Source organism: Anticarsia gemmatalis, chromosome 17, assembly GCF_050436995.1.
Source record: "Anticarsia gemmatalis isolate Benzon Research Colony breed Stoneville strain chromosome 17, ilAntGemm2 primary, whole genome shotgun sequence".
NCBI classification, from domain to species: Eukaryota; Metazoa; Arthropoda; class Insecta; order Lepidoptera; family Erebidae; genus Anticarsia; species Anticarsia gemmatalis.
Window position 1 is genome coordinate 11693656 of NC_134761.1, and position 26156 is coordinate 11719811.

At 33.0% G+C, this 26156-nt stretch overlaps 2 protein-coding genes and 1 long non-coding RNA gene across 7 annotated transcripts in view; 2 read left to right on the plus strand and 1 right to left on the minus strand.

Moving 5' to 3' along the window:
• Positions 1–17704, plus strand: LOC142980263 (juvenile hormone esterase-like). Of its 4 annotated transcripts, none has more exons than XM_076125623.1 (4): positions 1–94; positions 11782–12398; positions 14364–15637; positions 16470–17704. In XM_076125623.1, the coding sequence occupies exons 2-4, from the start codon at positions 12219–12221 to the stop codon at positions 16639–16641; spliced, it is 1626 nt and encodes a 541-aa protein (XP_075981738.1). In that variant the 5' UTR covers positions 1–94; positions 11782–12218; the 3' UTR covers positions 16642–17704. The 4 variants fall into 4 exon arrangements, with proteins under 4 accessions (XP_075981738.1, XP_075981735.1, XP_075981737.1 ...); XM_076125620.1 differs by lacking the exon at positions 1–94 and adding an exon at positions 5028–5188; XM_076125622.1 differs by lacking the exon at positions 1–94 and adding an exon at positions 5029–5328.
• LOC142980264 (uncharacterized) lies at positions 4658–22655 on the minus strand. Its single transcript, XR_012959860.1, has 4 exons — positions 22571–22655; positions 16450–16601; positions 8001–8106; positions 4658–4856 (listed from the first exon to the last, which is right to left on the minus strand). It is a non-coding gene; the product is annotated as an uncharacterized LOC142980264 (long non-coding RNA).
• The window catches only part of LOC142980261 (esterase FE4-like), a 21676-nt gene continuing 16195 nt past the window's right edge, over positions 20676–26156 (plus strand). Inside the window, exon 1 of one of the 2 annotated variants that reach the window (XM_076125606.1) lies at positions 20676–20901. The gene's annotated coding sequence lies outside the window, so the exon portion shown is untranslated. Of the gene's footprint in view, positions 21040–26156 lie in introns of both variants that reach the window. The other variant, XM_076125608.1, reaches the window with a different exon arrangement.

A 26156-nucleotide genomic window follows, 5' to 3' on the forward strand; every position in this document is an offset into this window, starting at 1 on the left:
TACATGTTTGTGAACCACATCTTCGAGTAGACAGTGGGGTCCACAGTTTAAAATATGGCAGAATTATTTCAACTGGGGAAGAAGCATTCTTGAGGTAAGTTTTATAAGATATACAATATAATCACGCTTTTTCCCCATAGGGATATGCAGATACTAAAGATTATTGCTTGTAATATTCATATGTGACAGTGTTCAGTGTTGGAAGGTCCTTGGTTCCATTCCCACGCGGAACACTACATTTACCATGCTAGCAAAAGAACAGTTTGGTCGTACAAGACATTTTTTTAGTTATTAACCAGCTTCAGCTGGTTTAGGAGCTTTCTCCCAGAATAAAAGAGAAGGGTAACCAGCCTAAGCGTCCCAAGAGCACTGACTAAGATGTCTTTTTTAAGTATACCAGCAGGAACTCTTGAAAGCACTATACGCTTGATATGCTTGTAAGGTTTTGCCTCGAAAACCCATTCATTTATTACCCTCGATCACTCAACCAGGTGCGTTGGAATGTATATCATTGCGCTCATATTTTTATAGGTTCGATACCCAATCACTCAGAAACGTACAAGCAGATTGAAACGATACTAAAGAAGCAAACATTAGTAAGATTTTTACCGAAACTTATCAACCTGCCAAAAAATAAATTAACGTCTCTACTTTTTTAAGAAATTCCACCCAAAATAGCTGACCTAATCTATAAATGTCTCCTAATCTAGGCAATAGGCATATTATTACAATAATCTTCCCTATATCTAAACTTATAGGTATTATAAATGGTAAATTAAGGGTTTCCCCATGTTATCGACCTAGTTTATCTATATATGACCAAAAATGAGGAAAATTTATGAAAAAGTCTTGTTGCTAAGCTTTAAAGTAGTGTTGTGATAACAAGCTAAGCTAAGCTAAGCTAAAAATAGCAAACCAAACGCATTTTTAGAAAAAATCGCGTCATTTCTTTTAACCTTCCCACAGTTCATCTCTTTGGTGATATGAGCAAAAATTGTAAAGTTACAACAGTACAGGAAATAATAAATTCATTTGTTAAAGACAGATACCTGAATAAAATTAAAAACACCGTAAATTCAGTAAGGTACTGTAGTTTTGAGACGATTTTGAGTTTAATCGGGAGAATTAACTGAAATAAAAATTAATGTGTGTATTCTAAGTTCCAAGTGTTTTTCTTAAAAATACAATATAATATATAAGGTATAATGTATATGAATAATTCATTATGAGCAGCTCAGACCATAAATTTAAATGATTTAAGTATTTAAATTTATAGACTTTAAATATGTATAATGTGTTTATGTCTCGTGTGAAAACTCAAATATTTTTCATTATAATCATATTTTATTTATAATAATTATACTTTTGCGCATATAAATACTATTATTATAAAATTCTTCTATGTAAGTAAACAATATTAGATAAACAAAAAAAATATTTATATTTGTATAATTTACGAGGAATTGTTTGTGGTTTATTAGATGTTTACAAATTACATAGGTAATTTACAGACTACTGTTATGTAATACTTACTGAACTTAGTATATATAGGAGAGTAACCTATATTGGACCACTTTTGACATTAGATGAAATAACATCGAATCCCTTTAAGTTACAAAAATATAAACTAATTCATAAGATAACATGGTTAAACAGCTACACGATATCAAGGTATAAATATTGCACCTCAGTTCCAACTAGTGAAAAAAAAGGATTTTGTGGAGGCTGTCCTTCGGTCCAAATAACGTAACTGGTACCCTTATTTGGACCACTAGGTACTTAAATCGTACCAAAGAAAACCTATTCAAGAAAAAGCAAAGCTATTTAATAAGAATATTGATTTATTTGTATTCTTCAGTACAATCAGCCTTAAAAAGGTACTGTTCTAATTAACCAGCCTTTTGGAATCACAATATTTAAGAAAATTAGCAAATTATGTTAAAATAAACAATTTAAAGCTTCTCAACATATTAATTCAAAGTTAACAAAAATAGTTATCAAACATCATATAATATAAACTAAAAATTAGGAACTTCTAACTGAGTAGGAACATAATTATCTTTTTGCCTCATAAAACAGCTATCGAAAATCATATAATATAAACTAAACATTAGAAACTTCTAACTGAATAGGAACAATTATCTTTATGCCTTATTTAATTGGAACATGGTCACATATCCGGATTAGAGGTGCAATTCTTATGACACCATCTGTAAAATATATATACACCATCAATTAAAAAATTATTCAAAATTTTCAATCGGTTACATAAACTGGACCGGTACAATTTAAGATACTCGACATGGTACAATATAGGGAACAGTATAATTTTACAATAATTTTAAAAATAAAAAATAACCTCTGCACATGAAGTATCTATTAGCTATTGATCAAAAATAATACATATCGACGTAATTTTTTTCAGATTTCATTATATTATTATACACCTTATTTAATGGAAAACTCTTTAGGCAAAACACGAAAAAATAACATGCACTCAGTCCAAAAAAGGTTTTATTTTGTCTAAGACGTTGTATCTGTCCGGCGTGCTAACAAAATGGAGGAGTGTTGGTGGCGCTTTAGTCGAGTGGTTTTATGTTGACATTGCAAAATAAAATTAATAATTACTAGGAAATACAGACGTGGTACAATTTAGGAGCCGGTACAATATAGGTTACTCTCCCCTAAGCCACCACGGGAAAATCAGTGCCATTCTGATTAGGACTCCAAGAAGTCGCTATGACCGAAATTGATCGGAGACTATGATCATCATTAAATCATCAGAATTAAAAATCATTAGATTATCATCATCATCACAACTTTACGAAATTTTTGAGTATTAACTGTGTTTAAAAGAGGACTTAGCTCTTTTAAGCACAGTTAATACTCAAAAATCACATCAAACTGCCTGTAAACATAGTGCAATGCTTAAAATAATCACAATACTGCTAGCACTGTACCAAGTTATGTATCAAAGAATCAAAATATTTGTGGTGATCCAAAAACAGCTATTTCGGAATTGATTGTTTTAACTAGAATTTGATAAAAAGGAATACAATCAAAGCGAGAATCACCTCTATTAAAAATCGGATAAAACAATCATTGTCTTTGTTTCTATTTGCTTGCCTCGTAGATCGTTGTACACTTAACGATAACTCTGCAGCTAATATGTAACTTCTTACACGAGAAGCACTTAACAGTTCAAGTATAACATAAACGTTTATTTGCCAACTTCACGACCTGGCACTTCGACAGTGTGTAAGTAATATGTCGCAATTCGCGTATATCGTAACATCAGTTTAAGATCGCTTTAAGATACATCGTTTATTACTTGTAACGGGTTTATGTTTGCCTTAAGGGTTGTTTTTAGGGTCTGTTTAAGGATAGGAGTTAACAATGTCTTTAAAATAAGGCCTAATAATCTATTTATTACTTTTATCATATTAGTATATCTGTAGCACGTTTCTGTACAGTCGATACTTTCAAGAGTTTGACATTTAAAATTTACTGCGAATATAGTTTTAACGACGGCCACTAGAGGCTCTGAACCAATTGTCATACAACATTTTTGATAGCTAGCCGGTTGTCGGTACTCGATAGTTGTATAGAATCGCGGTACTGTATCAATTTGTGAGTCACGACAGGACATTCTATGAGACGTTAGAGCGATGAAAGTTCTGTTGTAGGAGAGGGATGACGCCATACGTAACCTGTAGTTATGACTCTTATTCAAACTTCAGTTTGGATCACTCTAAGGCTGCTGTGTGCGGCCGTTTTTTTAGGTCCCAAGAGTGATTCCCAGGCCGGATACTTTATCAGCTTTCGGTTTAAAAAGGCCGTTGGGCTTTTTGCAATATATTAGTTCGTTACCTACCTAAAAATATACTTAGAAATTACATTCCTGATAATTTTAATCTGTCGCAACTTTAACACTTTAAAAAAATTAATAAAGTTCCTGCATATGTAAATATAAATTGTATGCATTAAACAAATACATATTTATTTAAAGTTTTCCTGTCCCTATTAACTATTATCAACTAAGTAATACAATAATAGTTATGGTTATGCAAACAAAATGCCTTGTATACCTAATTATCCACGGTAAAGGTCTAAGAGGTCAACATAACATAACATAAACATTAACTATACACAGTATTTAGCAAACTATAACACAAAAGTTAGTATAGTTTACTAATTGTTGCTTTTACAAAAGATTAAGGTAAAATCCCAAAGTTAAAGGGATTAAAGAAGAGGTTAAAGAATGAGTATTAGTTATTTAGTTTAAAGGTGCATGTTTACGGGTCAGTTAAAAAAATGTTATAATTCATCTAATCACAGTCATTTATTTGTTTAGCAGATATTACCTTGCTGATTAATTGATAGAAACTTTCATTTGCCAATCACAAAAGAAAAGTTATTGTCATTTACCTTTCAAAATAATATTTTTAATTTTATTGAACGGTTATAAAATTGTAAATATTTGTCACACTTTTAATTGGGCAATAACCCTTTTCCGCGATCAACCATTATCATCGTATAATACTGCAATGAACGTGAAAGCACGAAAGGAAGCTAGAGTAATAATAATGTAACAAGTTATTACAAAAGACTTTAATTTTTTTTTTTTTTTATTTATTTGACCCTACCAGTAACGGTATTCGCCGGCATTGTTTAAAAACTTTATATTATAAGTACCTATAATCCTCTGGTACTTTTATCTGTCGCAAATGTGGTCGTGGTTGCCACTCCCGCTTAGGCCTTTTCAGCCACGAACGAAAGTACATGAATTTTGCCTGACGCCACCTTAATCATCTGCAATAGATGTATTCAGGCCAATGATGATGATGATAATAGCACTAAAAAAGTTAAAATACACATTAGCAACATTGTTGTTTTTTTTAGTACACATACCTATTTAATTTTCTTTTACTTTTTAATTAAAACAAAACCCAATTATTCCACTAACATTACCCAAGTTATATAAATAAAAAGTGGTGATATTAATCAAGCGAACCGGTCTAGCGGCGCACGCGCACTCATTCGACCACCGACCATACAGCGAAGCATACGCGTAGAAAGTTTTCCATACAAATCATTAAGAAAAAAGAAAATTTACTCTATCTTTAAAGCAATAAAAGTGATTTTCCAGTGATGAAACTAGTGTATCTAATATACGTTGTAGAAAATAGTAAGTAGGCTAGTTTACGATGTGTGAATGACAATGTGAATTTGTGTTGAAGTAATTTGTGCTTTAGTGGGTTATATTAAGGTTGATTTTGCGATGGTGAGTGTGTCCACGTGTGGTGACGATGGGTCAATGTTAGTGCGGTAATGTCATTTGAGTTGAGAAATTGTTGAGACTTATTTTAACGTATTGTTTAAGAAGAGTGCATTTTCTTAGTATTAATTCTGCATATTTTGGTATCAATATTGATAAAAATTGGCTTTGATTGGTTTAAAAATAATCTGTGTAGTAAATAACTTAGTTGTCAGCTTTTATCATATAAGTAATGCTTTAGCTTACATTGATGAAATGTCTACTAAAAGAAACAAGTTTGAGTGATTTCAATAAGGAAAATAATATAGAAAATGAGAGATTATTTTATTATAGTTTTGACTATCTATTTGTCACATTTAATCTAAAGTATTTGAAGATTTAGATAAGTATCTTCATTCCATATAAATTATTAAAAACAAACTATCACTTACCAAAATGCAAAAACAATAACGTGAGAAAACATTTTTACTTTAGGAAAATAAGTTTCTAGGAGATGTTAGATATCTATCAACATTGTATGAAAACAACTGACAGTATATCGCCTGTTAAGCTATCTTATAGTTACCCACCAGTAGTAAGCCCTGGCCTAAACTGAGGACTAACATATCCCTTAGAGCAGGGGTTCCCAACCTTTTCTAAGTCCGGGACCACTTTTATATTATTCTTGTTAGCAGGGGCCACTATGTAAGTATATTAAAAATAAAGTGTAATAATCATACTGAAAATTTAAAATTTTAAAGTCATTCGCGGACCATATTTTGACTTCCACGGACCACTGGTTGGGAACCACTGCCCTAGAGACTAGAGAGGATCAGGCAGTAAATATTTTCTGATAACATGTATTGCGGTTTATTGTATTCTCGTATGCACATGTGTTCATTAATATTCTAGTCGGAGTGTTAGAAAATTATATGCATAATCCGAAGGTTTAGTCACGCAATTAGCTATGTAAACAAAGGTAGTTACTGACGATTGTTATTTATTTGTTTAAGTTTATGTTTGTATGCTTTCTACTTATTTACTTGATAAAAAGAAACTAGTTTTGTTGAAGTTTTAACACCTCTGGATAACTGTTGGATAGCACATCAAACGGAATATTTAGAGTTATTTATCCAGCAGATAAGGTATCTGACGCTTCTACCTATCTAAGCAGCGAGGGCGTAGGGCCTGTCCTAATTATTTTAAAATTTTGACAGATTTTTCATACATGGTCAAACAAGAAAAAATTAACTTTTACAGTTTCAAAATAATAATGGACATAAAAAATATTCTTTTGTTAGTTTAAAACTAGACACAGAATATAAAACTTTCTAATATTTAAGATACTAAACTTTCGTTTGTCGATGAAATGACTGATATAGACTTTCGAATATCACTGCTGTATTTATAAAAGTGTTTAGTTTTGAAACATTTATAAAAAAACTATAAACTCAAATGAAGGTGTTAGACCCTTAATTATAAGGAGTTTTTAACCAAGATGAATTTGTTATTATAATTAACGTAGTATATAGAAACATATTATATAGAAGCCATCAAAAGGGTATACATACATAATAATAATATATTAAATAAACCTTATCACATGGTAAATGAAAACTTCTAGAAATTTGCTCATATTGTGTTGAACTCCATCAATCATCAGTGTAATAACTAAAAGTAAACATTCTTAATTCGTATCGTATTCGATTGGTAATCAAACCCAGAACCCCATTATACTTGTAAAAGACTACGAGTGGTCACATTCTTAAACAGTCATACGATTACATGTATATTTTTCCTACAATTCCATAAACTTTTTATTTGTTCAACTAGATGACCAATATGACCATAGAACATAACGGTATAAGCAGAAACCATAGTAGGTCGAGTATCTAGAAACCGGAACGTTTAAGAAACCATAACTTTACAACACTTAAACTACAACTCAAGAGTTAAGTAAATATTTAAAATCTTTGACTTAACATGACGAGGTTTATTTACTTCGAGACCGTTGTTTGTATGTTTGTAAGTCACCATAACGCAAATTGAAGTATATGCTTGAACGCTTGCTTAGACTATTCTATAGATAAATTAAGCCCTTTTGTCAAATCGGTAACGTAAATAATCGCAGATATATAAAAAATATCTGCCAAATTGTTAACCGATGCCTTAACCAGAAGTAGTACGTATTCAACATCTCTTGCTATCTATAATTAGATAAATGTATTTAAATTACATAAACTTTTTGTTTTTACTATTATTTGCAAACCTATTACAATTTCTATTAAGGGCAAATTAATCAGAAACTACGGGCTACTTTTGAGAATATTTTAACAGAAATTAGAAAAACGCAATGCCTTTTTTTAACCGTGAACCAAATTAGATTATCGCTAGGGCCAGTACCGCAATTTTCTACATACTCGTACAATAATGTCGAGTACCGAGAGTTTGACATTTAAAATTTAGTGCCAAAATAGTTCCTACCACGCCCGTTAGAGGCGCTAAACAGCATTCCGTGTAAAAAATCTCGATAGCTAACCGATTAATACCGTCAATATTAGTGGAGAATAAAGCTATAGAGAAACAATTATATTTTTAAAATATCGCAAAGAAGTATTTCGTTTATTAACAAAAGCCGGTGGAATATTTCGCGAACACGCAACATTTACGTGAATACATACATATAATAATATACCGAACGTCCTCGAGATACATACAGATAGTAGAAATTAAACCAGTTTACCTTATTACAATATGGCTGTTTCTTCTAAAAGTCTTTTACTTTCTCCACTTGAACACACTTGATTTTTTACAACTCGTTTTAGCTCAAGGTTGAATGAAACGGGATCCTGTAGAAAAAAAACTGTTTTAAATTGCTGATTTGTGACTTAAAATAAAAATATTTTATAGTAAATATGTTTTATAACTTTAAGCCTGCAACACCCGAAGCTATTATAAGATAGCAATGTAGTATATTTATTAGGTTTTCTATTCTTTAGTAGGACCAACAGTTCCAGAATTAACACAAAAGTTTTTGCAACATTTTTTCTGTTATCAAAATGTAGCGTTTAATTTTTTATTCAGTTTATATGATTCTATAATTATTTCTTGCATGTAATTGTTTGTGTGTTGTACAAACCGAAACTGAACTGAGAAACTCTTCATCAACAGCCATTTTCTGCATTCATTAGACATTTGAATTACGATTGGAAGACATCAAATTAGCAATTAAGAATTACATACAGGACTAATGAACGAAAACAAGATTCAATAAACCTTGATTACTTACATATTCAACTTAAAATACCTTAATAAAACCAATTGATGAAATTGCACATCTTTTGAACCAATTATATGATATTTATTTATTTATTTAAAATATTTATTAGTTAAACCGCGCAGATTCGCTCGCGTCTGAAGTTTCATTTCCTAAATCAATTCTTTAGGGTCTGGTTTTTGAAAAGAAAAATTGCTTATGTTTGACTCAGGGCCTTCAACTACCTTCGATCTAGATTTCATACAAATCGGTTCAGGAGTTATGTCCTAAAAATTTATTATACTTACGGGACTTCAACTATCTCCATACAAAATTTCATCAAAATCTACCCTAGTTTACACGTAAAAACGCTTCAGACGGATAGACAAACTTTCGCATTTACAATTTTAGTATAGGTAATGTATTTTAAAGTACTAAAATAAACATAATAGAGCTTTTAAAGACGTCATCAATTGAATAACTTGATTAGTACTAACAAGCTTATTCAGTACCTTCAAGTTATCATTCAGATAAATTACACCACTTGGAGATGTTTAAAACGAAAATAGCTTGGAAATTGATCTGTTTACGATATAGTTAATACAGACTAGATATTTATTTGCTAAGGTGACCTTAATTATTACTGAGAAGTTACTAAAATAGGTTTGTTGATGTTTAATTTGACTTTGATGATTTTTTCTTATTTATTTCTCTAGTCTATTACGTTTCTTGAGAACATGTAAACTCCCCAACCCTTACTTGGCCAGCGTGCTGAACTTAAGGCTTGATGTGTCGTCTTGGCCGATTTCGGCTACGGCGGCCAGTTTCATTGAAACCAGACAACTGTGCAGGGCTTTGTTTATAGTGGCCAAGTGTGTGCACAATAAGGCCTAATCCCTCTGCCATTCGGGATGAGAACCATGCCTAGCAGGGGAACATCATGGATTAAAGTATTCCTTAATTGTTAATCCGAGTTATAACCTACCAGTGTACTTGCTTTCATCTAAATGTAACAAATCTTCAAACAACAGTATTAGCCAAATGTCATATCAATAGTTCTGCCGAAAAAAAACAGTACCTGAAATGACTTAATAAATACTATAGAACCCTGTTCAACCTTTGATAACACAGCAACACGTATTTTGCACTTTGGTTGTAAGCATATCAAAACAAAAAATGACCTCTTGATGAACTTTTATTTACCTCTTTATATTTCAAGCTATTTCGTAACCAATATAATTATCTATTAAGATGGCTTAATAGATACAGCGGTATCATTTCATCACCTTGTCTCTAATACTTCGTGGTTTTATTCGCACATAGATCAATTTATTAATTTAACGGATACAAACGAAACATACTCCTTATGAGTATTTACCCGTTGTTTTGATAAGTCCCGGCGATAGGCTGAAAGTTTTCTTTCAGTAAAATATATTAAGGGAACGCAAGGATTCACATATGACCAAGAAGGACAAATAAGGGCCAGTATCATAATAAAGACAAGATAACTATACCCAGCAGATGGACAGTAATTCCTACCTCTTTATAATCATATTCAATGTTTCACTAAAAGGTAATAAATTCCACCTAAATGTCTACCAGCAGTGGCATATATCACGTGAAGCATATCGCGGCTCCCTGCGCCCAACGAACTGCGACTCGCTAACAGACCGTGGCGTGTACATAATATTTGGATGAACTCACGTAGGCTTGCACGTGGGTAAATACTTTCTTAAGTATCTGATAGGCAGCATAATTTCCTACAGTTAGTACTATCGTATCGCATTAGTACCGAGAATTCGGCGATTAAAACAACCTCATAGATCTTTCTTGTTAACTCGATAGCTGCTTCAATAATAAGAGAAAGTCTTCTTATTTTATTCTTGCCCTAGACCAAATTAACTCCTACTGGCATAATTGACGCCTTTAACGCCGAAATCTATCATGGAACACACACATAGTTTCGACGAAATTACAAATAATATACTCTTCTAAAATAAATAATTAATAATGAAAAAATAGTTTTTTTATACATACGAAATGCTTTAACTGTCGACTTGACCACTCGACAAGCAGTGACATAACAGTGCTAAGATTAATAGAACCGCATTCTCAATCATGTTTACCTACATTGATTGGGTTAGGTCATAGTGAGTTCGTATTTTTTAAGTGGGCATAATTCATTCCCCGCTCTTGGGAAACCTATGATCGTATAAATGTTATAAGAAACAGCAGTAACATAAAGAAATACAGGAAATACTCAGGCAATGTAGAAAAATCCTAGGAAAAAGATGTATTTTAGATAATAATCCTTGCGTTAATTAGCTAAAATAAATTGGAAGGCGCATATATCACAATTATGCAAGAAAGTCAGTAGTTCTGCATATGCTCTGTACAGATTGGCTCCAATAGTAAACATTGACGCTTTACTCACAGCCTACCACGGTCTTGTTGCCTCTGTCTTACGGTATGGGATAATTTTTTGGGGAAACTCAACGGATAATGAGATAGCTTTTAAGGCCCAAAAACGTTGTATACGAGCCATGTTTCGCTTGGATTCCACAGATTCTTGTAAACCGCTTTTTATATCACATAAAATTTTAACACTTCCCTCATTATACATACTAGAGATAGCACTATTTGTTCATAAAAACCCTCATCTATTTGAACAAATATCTGATGTGGTAAAAAGAAACAGGCGCAAATTTAATAGTAATAGACTGTGTCTCTATAGAGCAAAAACAACTTTGGCACAAAAAAGCGTATTAGGTATGGCGCCTAAAATATACAATAAGATTCCTAATGATATAAAAAAATGTAATGTAAAAGTATTTAAACATAAATTGAAAACAATTCTGACAAATAAATGTTATTATAGTATACATGAATTCCTAAATGAAAATAATTTTGACATTTAATATTTATTGCTCTTCATTTATAATTATTATAATTAATACGACTTTATTGTAATGACATATAATTTTTTTTTTTTTTTTTGCTCTTTTTGAAAAAGAAATGACATTTAATTTTATTGTTCTTAATCTCTATTTATGAAAATTGATATGATTTTACTTAAATTGATAGTAATGACATGTAATATTTTTTGCGCGCCGGTAAAAACGGCAAAACATGCTGTACATAACTTTTTATTGAACATCTTGTTACCATGTTTTATGCAATAAAGAATTTGATTGATTGATTGATTGATTGAAAAGCCTAACTTACTTCAATAGAAAAAGTCTTTAACTTAAAATCTTTTTCTTTTCAGATCAACGCTGTGACACCATAACTGAAGATTCCTGAACAAAGACGGAAAATAGCAACTAATGCGTAAAAGTGTTTAAAGTTTAAACTATCAAATAAAAGAAGTTATGTGAAAAAACAAAACAATACCAACAAAAATAATTAAAAATGAGGACGATAAAATAATAACATACGATCGAATTGATATAAAAACTTATCAAGTGTGAAATAAAACAACAGTGAATACCAAAACTGATCAATTACTTAACAATTTGGCAAAAAGTTAGGTGCGTAGTATTCGTAATCGGCGGTCCTGTATAACAAGATGTATGGATGTGAATAAAGCAAGAGAAGTTCTAGTGGCGTTCTCTGGTCTCGATGGGAAAAAAGCATGACTTTATGTAATTTGACAATAAAATAACAAATGTGTTTATAGTTCCTAGTGTTATTGTTTGATAGACAATGGGAGTGATAAGTGTAAAGTGGTTAGTGCTAGTGTCACTATGGGCTGCGAGGCTGGTGAGGCAGCCGACGGCGCCGGTGAGGGTCTCCGGAGGGCTGGTGAGAGGAGCCATGAGGCCTGATGGAGCGTATGCACAGTATTTTGGCATACCTTATGCTACTGTTACACATCGGTTTCAGGTGAGTTAGCGAGCATAATACGTAGGTTGTAAGAAATTTTTTACTTTTTCTTGTGATCTAAAGTGGTTATTTAAAGCTTCCGTTTACGTTTGGTCAGCGACCCTGCTCCAAGGTTTGAGTGTCTATGAAGAGTTGCAGAAGAAAGCACCCTAACCATTGATCTTGTCAAATTTGATCTTTAATGTATGAAAACTCCCTGCGAAAAAGTATTTAAGAAATCTCAATGATAACGATTAATTTGTCTTTACGGTCTTTAAAGACACTTCACATTTCAACTTTCTGAAGAATCTTTATGTAAATATCAGCCTTGTATCCCTGATGTTGACTGTACTTTGGACTCAACAAATATTCTACGTATGGTCTGCGTTAATAAGTTGAATAATTATCGTGTCTTTCGACTGCATAACGAAAAATGTATCTAGGAAGTATTTGGAGCGATCCTTCGTGCTAGCTAAAATTAGCACGCAATCTCAAGACTGCTATAACCATTAAGACCGACTGCTATTTTTAGCTATCATCAATTTTTATTTCTTTATAAGTAAACCGATCTATTAGTACACTGTAGACATTTACACCAATCTTTAAAAATATTCAAATGTGCGAATATAAATACGTGTAACTGCTGAACAGATTAGGTAACAATTTAGCAATGCATTTATATCCATGGGAAGGAAATTGTTCATTTGGCAATTAAGATAAGTGCAACAATTTCCTAGCTCAAACTTATCCGATTAGAGTTTTTACGTAAACTTTTCCATAAACTATAGCAACAACGATGTCAGTTAACCAAACTGAATCTAATCGAACGACATGATCGACCCAATCCTACTAGAGGTATAATCTAGCAGTCCTAGTGCATACAAGAAAGATTAAACATCTCCCAATACATACATCTGTGAAAGGAAAAACACTTTCTTTTATAAATCTGTTCTGTCTATGCAAGTGCAACCGCAGCCAAAGCTAGTAATAATTCATTTGTATCATCGACTGATACAGTTACTTAATGGCGTGATTCACGGTCCAATTCACACCAGTTCCAATTATTTTACAACGAGTTATTCGTATTTTTGCAACTAATCACCTGATTTATTGTTTATTGAATAATTCCGCTATTAGAAAGAACTAATTTTATAACACGAACATCCATTATATGTTATAATTGATTGTCTGACGTTTCGGCACAGGTTACACAGACTGAAGTTGAAGGCTGAACTTTTAATTCGAATGTAATTAAATAATTACAAATTTAGCTTTACATTTGCATCTAAAAAACTATCGCAACATGACTTCATATTTTCAAATTCAAAACTCACATTCGCAATCAATTTAAATAGTCGATAATAATTTAATCATCAGCCATATTGCCACCCATTGCAGCATAATTGTTTCTTCGTACTGCGGGCTAATAGACGATAATGACGCAGTAACGTCGTACGTAACAATCCACTACTAATCTACTTGTGATTGCACCCTTCGCTACCCCCTACCGACACCCCCTTCGATCCCCGTCGCCCCCTTCCCTCGCAGTCGACGACCACCCTAATCATACCTTGAAGTATCATTAACTGTCGTGTGATTGAAGCCATTCGTTTTTAATTCAATGTTTCTGTTAGGTCTCTTGATTACTGTGTTTCTGATGTTACATGTTATGTTTTGAATATAAGATTAAATGTTAAGCAGTCATTGATTCTATGTTATTGCTTGCTATTTTCCGTTTCTGTAAACAGAGTGTTCGGTATTACCTCTTGATTTTCCAGAGTTAATGTTGTTTTAAAAAGAAAAATATTGTTAATAACAATTCCATCTTTACATAAGAAAAAAAAAACAAACAGATATTCTTTCAAAGTTCTAAATTCCTCGCCCCGATAAAGTTATGCTAAAAGTTGTACATCGAACTTATCAAACAAGTCACACATGATGGAATATGCAAGGCTGTATACTCATGTGCCTATTATCACATTCCAGGACCCAAAACCTGATCCACAATGGGACGGCGTGTTCGACGCAGTCCAAGAAAACATTAGATGCACTCAAAGATTCACCAACACCAAGATATTGGGAACAGAAGACTGCCTGACTCTAAACGTGTATACTCCTCGAGAACCACCTGACCGTCTTCTACCAGTCATGGTCTTCATCCATGGAGGGGGGTACCGAGATGGATCAGGTTCACCCTTCATTTATGCTCCGAAGCACTTACTACAGCATGGAGTGTTATTAGTCACCTTTAATTATAGACTGGAAATCTTAGGTTTTCTTTGTTTGGGGATAAAAGAAGCGCCCGGCAATGCTGGGTTAAAAGACCAAGTAGAAGCTCTGAAGTGGGTTCAAAGGAATATAAAGGCATTCGGTGGCGATCCTGATAATGTGACGATATTTGGAGAAAGTGCTGGTGCCGCTTCTGTCGTGTACCATCTAGTATCTCCAATGTCAAATGGATTGTTCAAAAATGCTATCATGCAAAGTGGGTCTGCTATGTCTCCATGGAGTCTGCAGTTTCAGCCTCTAGAAACAGCCAGTAAGCTTGCCTACCACATGGGTTATAATACCAAAGATCCTTACGAATTATATAAAATATTTAACAACGTATCTGCTGAAAATTTACTAAGATATCGAGTACCGAGGAAGAAAGGAGATATTGTGCTGTCTGAAAATATATTCGTACCTTGTGTAGAAAAGGAAATTCCTGGTGTGAATAGTTTCTTGACTGATACTCCTTACAATTTGATTGTAAAAGGAGAATACCAAAAAGTTCCTGTGATTTATGGGTTTAATAATGCCGAAGGATTAATGTTTACTGGTAAAGAGAATGCCACTACGATTAGAGATATGGACTTCTATCATGCATTACCAAGAGACTTGAAATTTCCTACTGACGAAGAGAAACGAGCTACAGCAAAGACGTTGGATAAAATGTACATGAATGGAGAGAAAATTACAAACAAGACTATACTAAAATTCGCCAAATTTGAAGGAGATTCAAGCATAACATATCCTACGATAGCTACAATAGATTTGTTCTTGAAGTCGTCTGATAAACCAGTGTTTGTATATAAGTTCTGTTACGATGGTATGCTGAATTATGCCAAGATGTTCTTTGGGTTCAGAAAGACACCCGGTGCGACGCATGCTGATGAAATATTTTACTTGTTCAGCGCCGCAGTTCCTATGAGGTTTTATGTGGAGCAAAAGTTTATTGATAATATGACTGAATTATGGACTAATTTTGCCAAATATGGGTAAGACATCTTTTATTTTAAATATCTCAATTTGATTCACAAAATTATTTAAAAGTATCCTAGATTAGGAACCGATGTACTCGTAAATAAAGAAAGCCAAAGCTCATTCGTTTTCCTACCATTTAAAATTTAAGTCTACTAGTCTGGAGTAAAATCGAAAAGGGATTCTTTTATATGTATTATTCAGGGTTCAAATAAATTAAAAGTGGCAATAAATTAGACGGTTAATTTATTAGCGAACCGTAAAAAACATACCCCGAAAAGTACGATTTAATTTTGGCGAAAATTCTGTGAAATTCTAGAGAGATGTACGCGATTGTTGCATTTTGTTGTTTAAATTAAACTTGTATGCAGAATGAATGGCTGCAGCCGCGAATTGAATGAATTCATTAGACTCGCTATATTTCGCAAGAGAACTAAGTTTGTTGAAGTCTTAAAGAATTTAGAGATGATTGCCTGAGACCTAGATTGAAACACAAATTGTTTGTTCATGCTAATTAAGCGAAATAAACTAAAGTCTGCGATAATTTGTGTGATTCTTTAGCAAGCATTTGTTTTATTGCCATTTTTTATCTTTATGATTAAAAATATGGCCAGTTTTATTCTATGCGGTTCAAAAATTTCAAAATATAAATATATAAGTATAAATAGTTGTTAGATTGGTCCCATCTTTCATAACAGATACAAATGAGGGGACAAAACTACTACTGTTTATTTTCATTACTGAGTTTCGCACTTCGTTGGATATAAAATACATATATAAAAATTATCAAATTCGACCAATCTTTCATCAGTCTTCCATCATCACTTACCAATAATGTCTTGTTTCCAGTGACCCCACCCCAGCCACCAGGTCTCCAGTACTACCGAAGTGGAACCGAGCAGACCCCATCAACCCTCAGCTGCTGGTCATCGACCAGGAGTTCTCCACGGAGCCAGTCTGGCAGGATGACGTCATCAAGTTCTGGAACACCACTTACTCTAAGTATAGGAGAAAAAATTAAGAAGCACAGAAGCAAAAAAGTCGCTGAACAAATTCAAATTTTGAAATTTCTTAATTTTTTCACATAGTGGAGTCAGCCTAGGACAGGAATTTATGCATGCGAGTTATTTAGAGAGCCTTAGATCGACATAAATAGGTTTTGGAAACAATTGGATCGAATTGGTTCCCACAATAAAAAGTGAAAATAATGATGTTAAATGGCGAAACGTACTATGCCTTCCTGGTTCCCTCCTACCTACCTTCAGGTGATGCTTGTTAATTTATAAGTTAATATCAGATGGAAGGATTTGTTTAAAAGCCTTCAAAAAATAACACCCAATATTTGCAAGCCAGATCACAAAATGTCTGTCTATTCTTTAAGAAACTTCTGACGAAAGTATACTTGGATTTTGAGAATTTGGATTTGTTCTGTGTGTTTTCTGCTGACTATACAATTAGTATCAAATATTTGAAGACAGTGAGATTAGACTTGAGGTAGAGTTAAGTGCTTATAAATAGATTTTAGGTAAGTAGCAGATTCTAGCCTCCGAGAGGATTGGATTTTATATAGTACTATTTTGCTGAAACTACTTTTTGTACATATTCTGTAATAATTTAATAATGGAACACTTTTTTGGATTTATTTTTTTATATTATTAAGAACACCGTTTCACATTTAAACGGGGTAAAGTATGTTACATTTTCATTTCAAGAGAAGACAGTGAGACAACGGGATAGTAATACATAGATCGAATGTATTATATGAAATGTAAGTTTTGAAAAAAATGCCTTCCTGAAAAAAATTAGACAGTCAGTTATATAGTACGTATGCACAGTCCATAATCTGAAAAGTGTTCTAATATAATATTTCTGGCTGGTGCTGTTTTTTTTTAATTAAATTGCCGTTTTTTTTTTACTTTGTATATTTTCTAGTCTAGCCAAGACTGTAAGTGTTAATTTCTAGATGAATAAATGTGTAAATTTTGCAATTGATTTAAAACATTTTGTACAATTGTTGAATGTTGATGGCGTATGTTAACATACAGTTGACATGTTGAATGTGACCAGTAAATTATATGTTTCAAGTTCTGTGTATACTTTTAATCTAATTTTACGATAAACATGAAGACTAGACCCTTATCGAGATGCAGTAAAACAATGTTTCGGCTTCAAGCGCATAGAAGCTGTTCTAATAGGCACTACTTAAATTGCACTTGGTTAAATTAATTCAATCAAATGAAAAAGTGATTACGGGAGTCAAGACTTATTTTTGAAACAAATTTGTTTCGTAAGAGGGCTATAATAAACTGAGACGCATCAAATCAGATATAAATTGTCACACAATAGCTGATAGCATCCTTTCTCAAGCAATCATGGTAATCGCTTGCTACGTACACAGCGTAGAAAATCATACATGATTGATTCTAAATTACCATACCAAGCATTTTCTTAAATCTTTAGTGGAATTTAAACTTCCATTCTTTCAATATACAAAAACTATTTGACCACAAATTGAACTAGAATCATGCTCAGTAATCAAACATATGAACTATCTCAACCACAGAAGCAATTAAGAATAACTTATAACATTTTGATTGACTACACATAAAAATAAATAATGATTCATTGATACAACTTTTACATCTTTATATGTACCATAAACAATTCAATTTGTAATTATCTACGGTCAATCAATAACACTTTTGAAGAATTGTATATTCTATTATATAGTATAATTTATTATATAGTGGATTGAGTGGTAACAAATACGGATACCGATCACAAGGGCTTTGGTTCGATTCCCGAGTCAGATAAAATGATATTGGCCTTTTTTTAGCTTATATAAGGATATACGCAATAGTGCCTAGAGGTTTGGTTGGAACATCGAAATGTGGCTGTGTGTGTGCCTCCATAGCGCAGTGGTTTAGATCGCCAGGCCGCTATCACTGTGTCAGGAGGTCGTGCGTTCGATTCCCACATGGGGACAACTATTTTTGCGATCCACAAATATTTGGTTCGGGTCTGGGTGTACTTTATGAGCGTTGTTTGTATGTTTGTAAAAGTCCCCGCGACACAAGAGCAACGCTTACTGCGGGAGTTGTCTTTGAAAAAAAATCTGTGTATTTCGTTTAGACTACATACTCCCCAAACATAACAAGCATGAAGTTATATTTTGCTATAAATCCCAGAATTACATGTCGAAACTAGTGTTAGTGTAACATTGCATGGTAACCTTGTGTGCGCGAATGAGGATGGCGAAACGTAATGATGCGAGTCATTGTGGGGTCTAAGGTTGTATTGCAATGCTAGAGGTCAGTTACGAGTTCGTGCCCGTGACTGTCCTAGTTGAATAGGGGACATTGATGTACATGTTACGATATTTTATAGGTGTTATTTGCTATAATCATTAGCAATCGTAGTCGCTATAGCTTAGGAGCTACTGATCAGATGTGTCAGTTTCAAATCCCTGCTGGGCTTAGAAGGTGGAACTTCTACGCAGACGTATCAGGTTCAAATCCCGGTTCGGTTTAAAATTTATTGTAGTAAAGGATTTTTTCTGTGTGTAAATTTATAAAGACATCAAAATATGTGTATTTCTCTATAATCGATTTACTTTATAAAATCATAGGAATGGGTGGTTTTATGTCTGAGGCTCTTCCTGCCAGGCTACCTCAGCATGAAGCAGGGCTAAATCAAGGTAGGTGCAAGTTAAGAATACCAAAAATATTCTTAGAGTTAAAGTAAGTCAAATTCTACATACCACTTTATATTTATCAATTATCCTCGCTGCCGGAGTTCAAATTTCCATAATTTATTAAGTCATACAAAATATAAATCACCGGTACGTTTTTTTAAGTAACACACACGCTTACTATACGCATACCACATAACTTGGTTCAATTACAAACCAACCTAATCACAAACTGTATAAAGAATACTGACACAGACTAATCTATCGATAAACCCAGATACGTTATAGAGACAGGTGAGTTAACCTGAATTATTATAGAGAAATTTAATTATATCGAAAGTAGTACAGTGGGAGTGGATCTTTATACATTTCTATGATAAATTACTGCCTTGAGGCTTGTCGGTGATGTAGCACGATTGCTAGTCTCACGTCCAAGGTTCGAGGCCGGTTTACCTCAGCTGTTATTAACGGAACTGTATAAACATGTCATCGATACTTCACACCTTTGCAATTTATGGGATCGGCAGAGTTTTGTAATATTTTGTAATAGGCACGGTTTTGTAATTTTCAAATTGCTTTAGAAATTTCGAAAAGTAACTACAGCACCTCGATTTCATAGTCGTAGGATCTTTTACAAGCCTACCAGTAACGATCTACAAATATTTTTTTCCGTATGGAAATCAAACCGATTATACTTTTCAATTAAGTAGGCATATAAAAGTTTGAGCCTATTGTTATCAAAAAAGGGGAAAGGTGTTAAAATAAAAAGTAAATAATTCGGTAACATTTACATAACGCAGTGTCACGCGACACTGAACACAAAAGAAAAATTAAATATTACTTCACAGAAATAACTGTATTACTTCTATTGATTATATTATAAAACTAATAACAAATCTAATTGAAAAAGTCGCTAGCTTTTTAGAAAACGACTAGTGTTTGAGGTACTCAACACTCCAAGTGTGCGCTAAAGTCGTGGGTTCGATTTTTACACAAAGCTTGTTTTTTGCACATCTGGTAATAATTTGTGGTTTATTTTCAGTCTTAAATTAACCAAAAAAAAACCATCGTTGGGCAACCCATCACTTCACTTCAAAACATACATACAATGACATACATACTCGTTTAAATATCCAAAAGTTATAATCACTCCCAGCAAAATTGCATAACTACAAATATATTTAAGAACTCTTAACAATTATTAAAAAACATTAATTGACTAGCCATAAACAAATGACACATTCAAATTGACCGCCATCTTTCTCAATACCAAGGACAATATGCAATACTTGCGAACTGCAAACATAGTGATAGCCCTACCACTTGTCTAAGCCATTGTCAATCGACCTTCGAGTTGTGAAAGGTCCGTCTGCTATCACACCGACTCACAAACTCGTGAGCGACGCGCTCCCGTGATAACGCGCCTCGAGTTACGAAACAGTGAATTATGGACCAATAGTAGTGTGTTCGATATTCAAAATGTGGAAAATATGAAAATATTTTTTTGACATTTTGTTTTTTTTTTATTGTGAAGTGAAGTTTTATGGCGGGATAATAAAAAAAGTCAATAAAAAAGGATTTTGGTGAAAAGTATGTATTCTTGTGTAAAATAATGTTCTTTTTTTATTTATCGTGAGATAAAATAATTTGGAGATTGGTTTGAAAAATGTGTTGTGTATATATTTTTGGTCATCTTGGGATTATTTTTTCTACAATTTTACGCTTATGGTAAGCCGGGTTGTAATTCCTCTATTAAATTAAATTCTATATAAAAGTTAAAAAATATGTAAAAAGATTCCTACATATTTCATTGAATTCAACATGGAACAAATATTTTATCATTCACAAATAATATTATCTCTTATTTCATTAATAACGCATTTCAACATCCTGTTGGTTTTCCACAAAAGGTAAAATGTATCAATAAGCATTATAATCAGACTTTCATAATAAATCAATCACCATTTACCTGAATGCAGCTGAAAAATCCCATACGTAAAACCCCAACAACAATTTTCTCGGAAATCAAACCCAGGACCTCACTGATCTAAAAGTAGCACGTGACCGCAGACATTACCTCAACCTAGTTATATACAATCATAACCGTGTAAGAGAACATAATGCAAGAAAAATAAGAAGGACATGTTTGTAATACTAAATACAGCGGAACTGAAAAATTTAAATTTGTTACTTTTACACTCATCTGTAGCGGTAATTTTCTTCAGTCGACGCCGTAGAAAAAACTTCAAAATGACGTAAATCAGTGTCGTGTATTGACATTCGAATATACTTATCAAAAATTAGTTATTTCAAAATAGGCTAAGGGCGTAAGAGCATAAGTGTCTAATTTCCATATTATGTACTTCTTATTGATCATTCTTGTAATTTTTCGTTTGTCTTCAATATCATAATATCCGATATTAGTATACAAGATTATATTTTACCTTACTTTAGGACCGCAACGAGTAGTAAAATATTATTACCCTGCAAAGTTTCGCTTTGAAAATTAACAAATCCAAATAGTGTCTGTTTGTAGCTCTCTCCTAAATTGCTGCACCAATTAAGATGGAATTTGGCATAGCTATTAACTCATCTACGTTATCACTATATGTGGTTTCTCGCATCTCACACGTGATTTTGTGATAGATTTGCACACATGTTGCAAGACACGTTACTTCATACAAAAACTTACCGACCTTCAGAACTGCAAACTGCATAGTACTATAGTTATTACGTTTAGTAAATAAAGCAATTTTGTATAACAACCGTGTCTACGATTTAACTATGGCCTTTTGAATATAGGAACTGGTTTCAGTGGCTGGGATGATTGTGTATCGTGAGTTCTTGGGTTTGATCCCTGTGTCAACGAAAGTGTTATTTTGATTTTTTGATTGAGATAATAAAAGAAACAAACTGTAGTTATGTAATTAACCCATTAAATAGAATTAAGCTTGAATCCCTTGCTACGTAGGATAAAAAATAAGCTTAATAAAATGTACGATATTTATACTCATAGATACATCACGCTTACCTCTACAATGAAAACTACTTACTCAACTAAAATGATTCTCCATTTTTTAAGACCTTGAAATCAAACTACATGTACATTATTGTACATACTATAACCCAACACGAAAAGACCACCTATGTACCATACAAACAATTGCTTTAAATGAAAACTAAGCTTAAAACACCTCGACAACACTTCAACTTCAAAACCACCGTCAAATTTCTAACATATTTGTATAAAATTCTTCACCTTTACACCTTAAAAAAACCGAAATGAAATATGTATAAAATTCCCAACGAATCTTCCGGCGTGCGTCCATCTACTAGCACTTAATACATACATTTACAAAGGCGAAGTTACCAAACATCCGTAATTACGAATCAATCAAACACATCCTTATCCCGTTAAAACGTTTATATTGCACATATAAGGCTCGCTTTACACCTTACTATGTATTTTTGCGTTGATTTATTTGACAACATTTCTATATTCTAGAATTCTAGACTATGTTTTTTGTTTGGTTTTGCGGCGATCCTGGTTTTATGCCTAATTCCGCCAATAACACAGTATTAAATAAAATATATCAAAAAACATTTTAATGTCGTAATTTTTCGACTGCTAAGCAGTCATGTTGAAACAAAAGTCTAGTTCTAGATTAGATTTAGATCCAGTCCAGTTATAGTTCTGTAATCTATACTAAAATTATAAAGCTGAAGAGTTTGTTTGTTTGTTTGTTTGTTTGTTTGTTTGTTTGAACGCGCTAATCTCAGAAACTACTGGTCCGATTTGAAAAAAAATATCGAGGAAGGCTTTAGGCTATATAACATCACGCTACGGCCATTAGGAACGGAGTAGCAACGAAAAATGTTACAAAAACGGGGAAAATTATGACCCATTCTCCCTTATGTGACGCAAGCGAAGTTGCACGGGTCAGCTAGTGTACAAATAATCTCTCGACCTAATTCAAAATCAAATCACATATTTATTTAGGTCCTTATTCCTCGCACAACACGGTGGGAAGGTAAACCAATACGATGGATGGATGATCTATCAGCTGATGGTTACGACTCGATTACCTACTCCTTTAAACACGGAGGCTATTCTACGTGTTTGTTAAAGCACGAAAACTATTATTATAAAATTATATTTCACATTCCGGTTTATTGCTAAAAAATACTATAAAGCTTTTTTTTACTCAGTTCATTTCTTTAGCCCTACCCAGAAATCTAGCCCGAAAACATCACGTAACAGTCGTATTCACCACTGCTTAGAAGCATTTATCAAATACTTGTGGTATTAAAACAACATAAATTATCTATGTTTAGATATAAAAACTAGTAGGATCAATTTATTTTTCCGCTATCTCTAGTGTAACGTAGCCTAACAGCCGACCGTGAGCTGCACATATCATGAATACGTAAACACTAAACACTTGCAAACCTTCACAAAAAATATACAAAAACTCATTAAGGTCACACATAATGACTGTCCGTCGGTCTGTTGGTCAAACGTCTGTGATTGGTCAATCGAGTATGACAGTATAATATAGTCTAAAGTTGGTATGAGAAAAATAGATCGGTGGGAATTTGTAAAAGTCAGTTACGGTTAATTTATGAGTAAGATTAATCGCCTCTGTCACCTGAACGGTTGGGTATGTGCCTGCCGATCATGAGGTGCCGAGTTCGATTTCTTCGTCGCGCAGAGTAACAGGGTTTTCTTATTTCTGAAAGTGTCTTAATATTAGAAAAAAAAATTATGATGATACAACCGTGTAGGAGAGGCGATCCATTAATCAGGTATATAATCAATAGTTTTTAAGAAAATTCCATGCTAAGTAGCAAATTGCACTACTTGGAAATGGAACTGGGGACTTCGTTACACTACAAGTTGAACCACATAGTACAAACTATAGATACACATAAATTAACCTAATAAAAAATAATAAAATAGTCAAAACATAAAATTAATATTGGGGTTACAAGGCCGACTGATAACAAAATGCATCAAATATTTATAATAGTAAATATGTCAGTCCACTATTTTGACAACTGATAAACTAGCTACTAAGGTTATGTTATCGGGACCGGCGAATAAACGCAGTTTAAAAAAGTTCATCGACCCAGTTAATAATTGTTACTAGTTTAAACGCGTGGTTTACTCTCGCGAAATACGTTTTTTTAATCAACGCATTTAGGTAAGGAAAAGTATAGCAAGAATCTTAGAAAAAAGTGTTAATTTTCAGTAGGTACTTTTATTAACAAAATCAAATTTAATTTTTTAAAGAAAATTCTACCCAATTCATTTGAAAACAATTAACATCAATATGCATAAGTCATCGTACAATATAACAATTATTTGTTATTTAAACTATTCAAACACATGAAATAACAATACAAACATGGCAGCCAAATAAAATTATACAATTAAACCACAAGCATTTGAAACAAAAACATCAAACTTTATGTTTCCAAAATGTCATAGTTACCTATTTTACCATTTTCAAAATCTTGGCTTAACAATCTGTATCTAAAGATAGGTTATTGGGAATGGCCGAAGTAACCGCTAGCTAAATAATACTAAACACCAGTGCGATTCTGTTCTGAGTTGGTGCTGAGTATCGAAAGTTTGACATTTAAAATGTACTGCCAAAATAGTTCTTACGGCGCCCGTCAGAGGCGCTGATCAGATTTTCGTACAAAATTTCTCGATGACAGGTTGGTTGGCGGTAGTCGATAGTAGTAGAGAATCGAGCTATAGACGGCAATACATTAAATAACAATTAATTATTCATTCAAGTATCGAATTAATTCGTTATGTCACAGTAGGTCAATACCGGCGAGGCAATTAAACATAATAATATAATGTATACACAACTATGTACTATGTTAACTAACTGACGTCGACTAAACTCTTACTTTTTATACAAAAACGTTTTATTTGAAAAACGTGACCATTTTCCTCAAAGACGTAAGCCATACATAGTTTTATTTTTTAATCTTATTTTTGCTTCTGAATAGTCTGATAACTTAAGCTTCCTTTTTAATAAGATTATAATTCATATTTCTGTGTATTTCCAAAATAAAGAAGTTGTATCGAACAGGCTACTGTCAGCTACATAAGATGTTATTAGTTCAATTTATATACTTCCGCCAGTCGTGAATCTTGCATACAAGTATCTGTAGTAAGTGGTTAGACTATAGTTTTTCCCGTATAGAGCAAGTTTACCATACTAGTCCCGTTACTCAACTCCGGATTGCTACTAAGATCAAACTATTTCTATAACGGCTGTTTTTAATGACCTGTCTACTATCACGTTTACTAAGGAAAAGGATGAACAGTTTATCTTTACCTATAGCCTATTTATGGATAGCAATTTCTACCGAAACCAATGAATGATAGATCATTTTAACCCAATAATCTAAGATAGGTAGATATCGGACGGTATGCTAAAGATTACCGATAGATTACTATCGGTAATCTTTACATTGAAACTGACCGTTAGTCACTTGAACCAGTCGTATAGCAGGCATTTTACTAAACTCCTCTTTTGATATTTTTATTTGATACATAAACCAATCTTAGCACGAGAGACGAATATGCGAACACTTAAGTGGGAACCCGCATAACCTACCACGTTGCTTAAACCACTACGATACAAGTGCAGTAAGCATATTTTTTTAGATGACGTATATTAGTAGTAAAAATGCAGACGCATATATGCTTCCTTAGTTTCTTATTACTATTCGCAAGGCTCTCTTATTTACCAAAGGCCAAGGTGAAAGAACTTGTTTATTTCAGGAACTTCTTTAAAACATTAGTTTTGTCTGAGATTTAA

Excerpts from the sequence above, each read along its gene's own strand:
- LOC142980263 (XM_076125623.1), top strand. The coding sequence starts at position 12,219 with ATGGGAGTGATAAGTGTAAAGTGGTTAGTGCTAGTGTCACTATGGGCT. Across the intron at positions 12,399-14,363 it reads CTGTTACACATCGGTTTCAG|GACCCAAAACCTGATCCACA; the intron begins GTGAGTTAGCGA and ends ATCACATTCCAG. Across the intron at positions 15,638-16,469 it reads ACTAATTTTGCCAAATATGG|TGACCCCACCCCAGCCACCA; the intron begins GTAAGACATCTT and ends TCTTGTTTCCAG.